At 32.1% G+C, this 6,085-nt stretch overlaps 1 protein-coding gene across 1 annotated transcript; it reads right to left on the minus strand.

Annotated features, from left to right (window-relative positions):
* Positions 1 to 88: 88 nt before the first annotated feature.
* On the minus strand, positions 89 to 5,225 carry LOC135086633 (uncharacterized). Its single transcript, XM_063981392.1, has 6 exons — positions 4,461 to 5,225; positions 3,982 to 4,226; positions 3,711 to 3,764; positions 3,148 to 3,300; positions 2,587 to 2,673; positions 89 to 2,469 (listed from the first exon to the last, which is right to left on the minus strand). Exons 1-6 carry the CDS (start codon positions 4,559 to 4,561, stop codon positions 2,312 to 2,314), a joined length of 798 nt encoding a protein of 265 aa, XP_063837462.1. The 5' UTR covers positions 4,562 to 5,225; the 3' UTR covers positions 89 to 2,311.
* Between the last annotated feature and the right edge of the window lie 860 nt (positions 5,226 to 6,085).

The following is a 6,085-nucleotide window of genomic DNA, read 5'->3' on the forward strand; positions in this document are numbered from 1 at the left end:
GTAATTGCATATCGATATCTAGTATAGGAACCTTCAATATTTTAATGATTACTATTTTTATTTTATACTATGTGTAAGTAAAACGAAGTTTTGTAACGTAAATTATTTATTTCGAAATAAAATAGGTATATTACAATAAGTATTGAACATGACATAGCAGTTGTAGGCATGAGGAATTATTGAATATTATAACAAAGTACAGAAATTATAATTTTGTAAACTTTTATTTTCACAACTTTTTCTAAGAAAAAATAGGATTTTTATTTATAAACATCTTTAATTTTCTTATCAGCTGATCGAACCTCAGCCTCAAGATTACTTTTCAATGCTTTGTTGCTGTGCTTTTTTACTTTTGTCAGCAAAATTGTTTTCACTTTTTATGAAGCTGTCATTAATGATTTTACAACTTTTTCTTAGAAAAAGGTAACTTAATATTTTAAACATCTTATCATAAATTTCTTTATTATGTTGTTGACATTTAAACCAACTAAAATTACAATTTGTACTCAACATTAAGAAAATGAATTTTCCAACATTTTCCATATATATCTGGTCGGCAATATGGTCATGATAAAATTGTTTAGCTTCATTTACGGTGGTACATAATTGAATTGTTGGATAAACGAGACTTTTTTTATCATGCCACCATTCGCGAAGAGATATATATGCATACAAATCATTGTCAACAGGAGTTTTCACGCTCAAACACTCTTCACAAATTAAACAAGAACTGTTCTGTAATAGTTTGGCAGCTAAATACCCGCTTACATATACTACTGGTTGGTTTTCAAGGCTACACAAATTTTCAATGGGCTGTTCTAAGTTTTCAGGGTCCGGGATAGACAACACAGGATAAAATTCAGTGTCTGTGGAATCTTGAACATTAATTTTTATTTCTGTTGTTTTTAAATTAGTTTTTAAAATGTCTTTATATTCCAGCATATGTTTATTGTTGTCTGCTTCACAATTAGCACTTCTGCTATGAGGCACTTTCAGCCCAGTAACCATGCTTGTTTTAAGCGCTGCAGTAAAGTGCGTGATAGTGGGATTTCTATTGGTTACACTGTGTTGCCTAATGATTCCAAATAAGTTTTCCAGAGAGTCTTGGTTAAACTGTCTAAGGTTCATATATTTAAACCCTTCATTCTTTAACTTTTCCCAAATATCGTTTAAGGATTTGATAGATATTTGATATCCCTTTACGCATTTAACATTTTTTAGTATCGTGTTTTCTGCTGTTATAAATTTTATGGTTTTTAACTTATCAGTATAAAAGGTCCAAGACTCAATGTGATTACTTGATGTGGAAACATTTTCCCGGATCCCTTTCTTTACGTCATTTAAAGATGATGGACCATTTGTACAATCAAATAGTTTATCTAACTGTTCAATCACAAATGCTGTATCATTGCAATCAGAAACTTCTTTCCATGCCATCATTTTTAAAATAGCTGCCACGGTATTACTCAGAGCATGCGCAGCATACTTCACCCTCATCTTAGTTTTGAATGTTGGATTTACAATGGTACTATTCAGTTTTTTAAAATTTAAAAAATTTCTGTTGTGTTCTTCTGCAACTACCAAATGCCTCCATTGTGCAATTTTTCCATCGAAAGACATATTTCCACTTTTAAAGAAATTGTTTCGTAATGATTTGAACAAGTGAGGGATGTCATAGATTATAAAAATTTTGTCATTATTTACAGAGAAAAAGTTGCTATCTATGCCTTGTCCACAGTTTCTTTTTAACATGTTAAGAGCTCCTATATTTGTAGATCCCTGATCACAAACTGTTGTTAGAACCATAAATCCGATTTCTTTTAATTTTTTGATGATGTCCGATATAATTTTTGCCAGTTTTGCTGTTGATATTGTGCCTTCTACAAAATAGTGCGCAATATATTGTTTGTATTTATGTTTAGCACCCTGTATCATAAACACTAACGCATGGTCTGCAATTTTCTTTTCTCGTCCCATGTTCTCGCCCTCTCCATAATCCACGTAGCCATCCACTTTATCAGCAATTTCGTTATAAATTATCCGTTTCTTTAACGCCATCTCGTCAAATATTAACGAGCAATATTTATTTTCCTTTGGCATACTTGATGCTTTTGCCTCTAACATATCAATTATATTTTTATTTATACCAGGCTCCATTGGTATATTTTTTAAAATCCTTTGGAGCGTTTTAGTGCTTGGTAGCGTAAACAGCTTTTGCATATAGCGGTATGCTTTAGGGGACCGTTTAAATATAGCCAAAGCATATATTTTGTTGGCTAAAGTCCACCTTTTTCCTTGTGACTTTTTTTTGTTATTCTGCACTACATCCTTTACTAACGATGTCAGCACTTCCGAATCTAACTTGTCTAAATTCACTCTTGACTTCGCTATATTCCTTATTGTTTTTTTTTGCATTTTGTAACTGTCGCCAAAGCCTCTTCTCTTTAATTGTAAATGTTGATGAAGTGTCTGTAATAAAAACATTTCCATTAGTAAAAAAACAACATTAAAGCAAATTGAATTGAATATTGGTTAATTAATCAGCAATTTTACTTAGTTTTTTAAATTAGGTATGTTTTATCTTACCTTTCATTTCAATGTTTTTCTTAGGTCTTTTATAACTGTGGACTAATATTTCTGCCTGTGCATCTTGATGGCAAATGTTTTTATCATCTGAAATATTATAAATATGCAAATTAGTTTAAAATTTATTTTGTTGTTTTATGAAACATATTATTTCCAAATCAATCAATCATTATCAAGTTTTAAAAAAATGCAAAGACAGGATAATGATAGCTCTTCTCATAAAATATGAAGCGTGGGCCCACCTTCAATAACAATGACATAATATTAAATTAAAGGCATTTAGAGGTTTTAATGTTCTGCATTCTGGATGCGGTCTGCGGGTATGTCAAGACAATCTGTAAGTGGTCGTGATAAGGCAATCAGTCACGTGTGCTTTGCGTTCTTTGTTCGTATCCGCACGGTCAAATCGCATTAATATAAAATGTACAGAAACCTAGAATGTTGTACATATTATAAGTTCATTTTGACCTGACTGCAGACTGCAGAACGCATCCAGGGTGGCATTCTTTAGTTTGAGGGAAGGCATATTTTAGAAGGTAAATAATTAGTTTGTACACTTACCATGAGCAATGGGTTTATAGGTCATATGTTCTGGTGCATTGGAAGTAGAAGGAAGAGGTTCAAAAGTTGTTTTCACAGAAATACCAGAATCTGGTATATCCACAGCTCCCAAACATGTTGAATTTAGTTGTTTGGTTGTAGTTGTAAGGGGAACTGAAAGCAGATAATGAAATGTGAATTGGGTAATAAAATGTCATGTTCTTACCCAACTTTAGGGTACAATCAGTCTAGTACATGTCTTGCTCAATTTAAAAATTACTAGCTTATAAATATTATTAAACTAGCTGACCTGGCTAATTAATGTAGATTGCCTAAAATTTTTCAAATTGGTCCGGTACTTTTTTTGAAGAATTTGTATTACACAAATTACTAAAGTCCCTCTAACTCAACACCTCATTCTAAGCTAAATTGTGTTACGAGTGGGTTTACTACAATATTCAAGCTGTGGGGTTCTAACCCGCACTTTAGGCTATCTTGGCTTCGAGTTACGGAGCCGATCAAATACAAACAAACAATTAAATATTTCCTTTTTATATTATTAGTATAATTTTAGATAAACATACCTCGTTCAACTGGATTTGACTTCTTTGGAATGCAATATGAATGATCATAAAGAACTGTAACAAAGTATAGATATAATTAATAATTGAAATTATATATTATTTATTGATAAGCATACAACACATGTTTGTGGTTACAAAGAAAGAACCTTGTTAAATTGCATTCGGTTGGTTTGTTTTGGAAACCAAAGAAAATTAATTAAGACATCTAAATAATTCAGAAAAATTGATAGTAAATTAAATTTAAAAAAAATAATTGAAGTCATCATCATACCTGTCTTGAGGTTTTCTTTATTGGAGTCTTTTACATGAAGAGGAAACTCTGTCAAAACTTCATCTGGCAAGATGGGATTGCTCAATTCCAGTGTTGGAATAGCTGAGTTCTTCAGCCGAGTTCCTTTGGCATTGAAGGATTCAGGAGTGAAGTGCCCACCACAAACAAACTTAAGTTGGTGTAACTTTTCAATAGGTACATATGCTAAGTCTTCTATGCCAGCATTTTTAACCCACATTCGACAACTGAAATAAGAAATACCTATTAGAAAAGAAAAAGAATAACAAACTGAAATTTATTCATCAACTAATTTCTTTTAGTATTGTTATGCAATTCATTTACAGAGTACGAAACAAAATACTGAAATTAAAAATTGGTTATGGTTATTTACTGTATGATTAAAAATATTAATCCCAGCCTTTAAGTTTACACAATCAGTAAAATTATCTTGTAATAAATGAGTGTTATTAGAAACTTACCGGTCAGAATCCAGAGGAAACCTACTCAAAAGTAAGGGTGATCCACCACGACTTCGCCTCTTATTACAAATAACGCACTTCTTGTTGTTTCTACTCTCCATTATCAGTAGAAGCCTAAAATGAAATAGGTATTAATTAAACAAAGCCTATAATTTCTCTCCAACCAGTGTCAATGCCCTGGTTCATGCATTTACCAGTTTTGAAAGTACATTTACATTTTCATCACATAGGGTTGTTTTTAATGAAAAATAGATTTGTAATAGATCTAATATTTCAAGTAAGTAGATAACATACCCATTAAACAGAAAAGTAAATAAGAGTTTAAACTTCTGTAGAAGTTGAAACACAGCTTATTTAAAAGAGTCTCTATCTCACAAAAAACATAACACTGAACAGCAAACTTTATCACGCCCGATACGGAGGAACTTAATCAACTCAACGTAAACGACAGAAAAGTTTATTTACAGTAATATTGCACCAAATCTGAGAAAATAACTTCACACGAATCAATTCGCCGGTTAAAAACTCAAACTCAATTGACAGACATTTTTTTTCATTTGTCAAACTAACAATACTACCAACATAAGGACACTAAACAATTATTTTTAGTATGGTGGTATTGATCCGCGGGTTCCCCTGCTATAGTGAAATCAATCCAAAATGCACTTTATTGCTTAAGGGATAAGGTTGTATATCAATTGCTACATATAGAGACTAGTCTTTGTATGAGAAGTGTCTACCCACTGGTGTCAGTCATTCAGCATTCTATTCACCACTCGCATCTATCCAAACTCCGAAGTCGACCAACACCAACAAACAACACAAAGATCTCATGCTCAGCGAATTTTTGTGGACCGAAATCAATAGCCAATAAGAGCTACGATAACCTTTGATCGTGAGTTTTGATTGGTCTTTAGAAAAATTGTTTTAGTTACCCATGGCAATATAAGCACTAGCATTATCGTTTTTTAAATTAAAAAAAAAAAACTTCAGCTGACTTCACATCGGTCACTCATCACATTTTGAGTTTGACATTGACACATGATTGCAGTGACCGAGAATGTAAGGCGTGCGGCGACGTTATTGAAAAGCTGACCAAACTATGACAAACCAACAGTGGTCAGTGGACCCAAGTAAAGGCTATCTCGTTGGTCCCTTTCTCGATGAGATTATCACAGCATAACTGGGAATGGTGCTAAATGACAATATTTTAATTAATTTTTATTTTAACCATTATTTTGCAAAAAATACCCTGGCAATAAGACCTCAGTTACAATAAACGTCAACGTCAGATAATGACATAAGGTTTAGTGATGTTCGATGTCAATTCCAATACCGTTAATAACGTACCGGTATAATGTATTTAAATATTTCTTAATGTAAAAGTAACTTACAGATTATAAAATGGAGTAATGATTGTCTGTATAATATTAACCATTTAAGACTAACTACATCTTATTTTAAATTTATTTAAGATAGATACTAACCCTCTCTCTGATGTTTTGCTGAGCTCTTGAAAGGCGTCACATGTATACCTACCTCTATTTCGTAACACCACTATACATTGTAAGGTGAATACTGAAATAAACGTTTTGAATTTGAATGCAATAGTACGAGTAATAATT

The sequence above is a fragment of the Ostrinia nubilalis genome, chromosome Z (assembly GCF_963855985.1).
Source record: "Ostrinia nubilalis chromosome Z, ilOstNubi1.1, whole genome shotgun sequence".
In the NCBI taxonomy this organism is placed as follows: Eukaryota; Metazoa; Arthropoda; class Insecta; order Lepidoptera; family Crambidae; genus Ostrinia; species Ostrinia nubilalis.

What these genes read in the sequence shown, in the direction of transcription:
- LOC135086633 (XM_063981392.1), bottom strand. Translation starts at nt 4,561, where the DNA reads ATGGAGAGTAGAAACAACAAGAAGTGCGTTATTTGTAATAAGAGGCGA. An exon ending in GTCAAATCCAGTTGAACGAG is followed by an intron (nt 3,301 to 3,710) that starts GTATGTTTATCT and finishes ATCTGCTTTCAG; the next exon opens with TTCCCCTTACAACTACAACC. An exon ending in CTATAAACCCATTGCTCATG is followed by an intron (nt 2,674 to 3,147) that starts GTAAGTGTACAA and finishes ATAATATTTCAG; the next exon opens with ATGATAAAAACATTTGCCAT.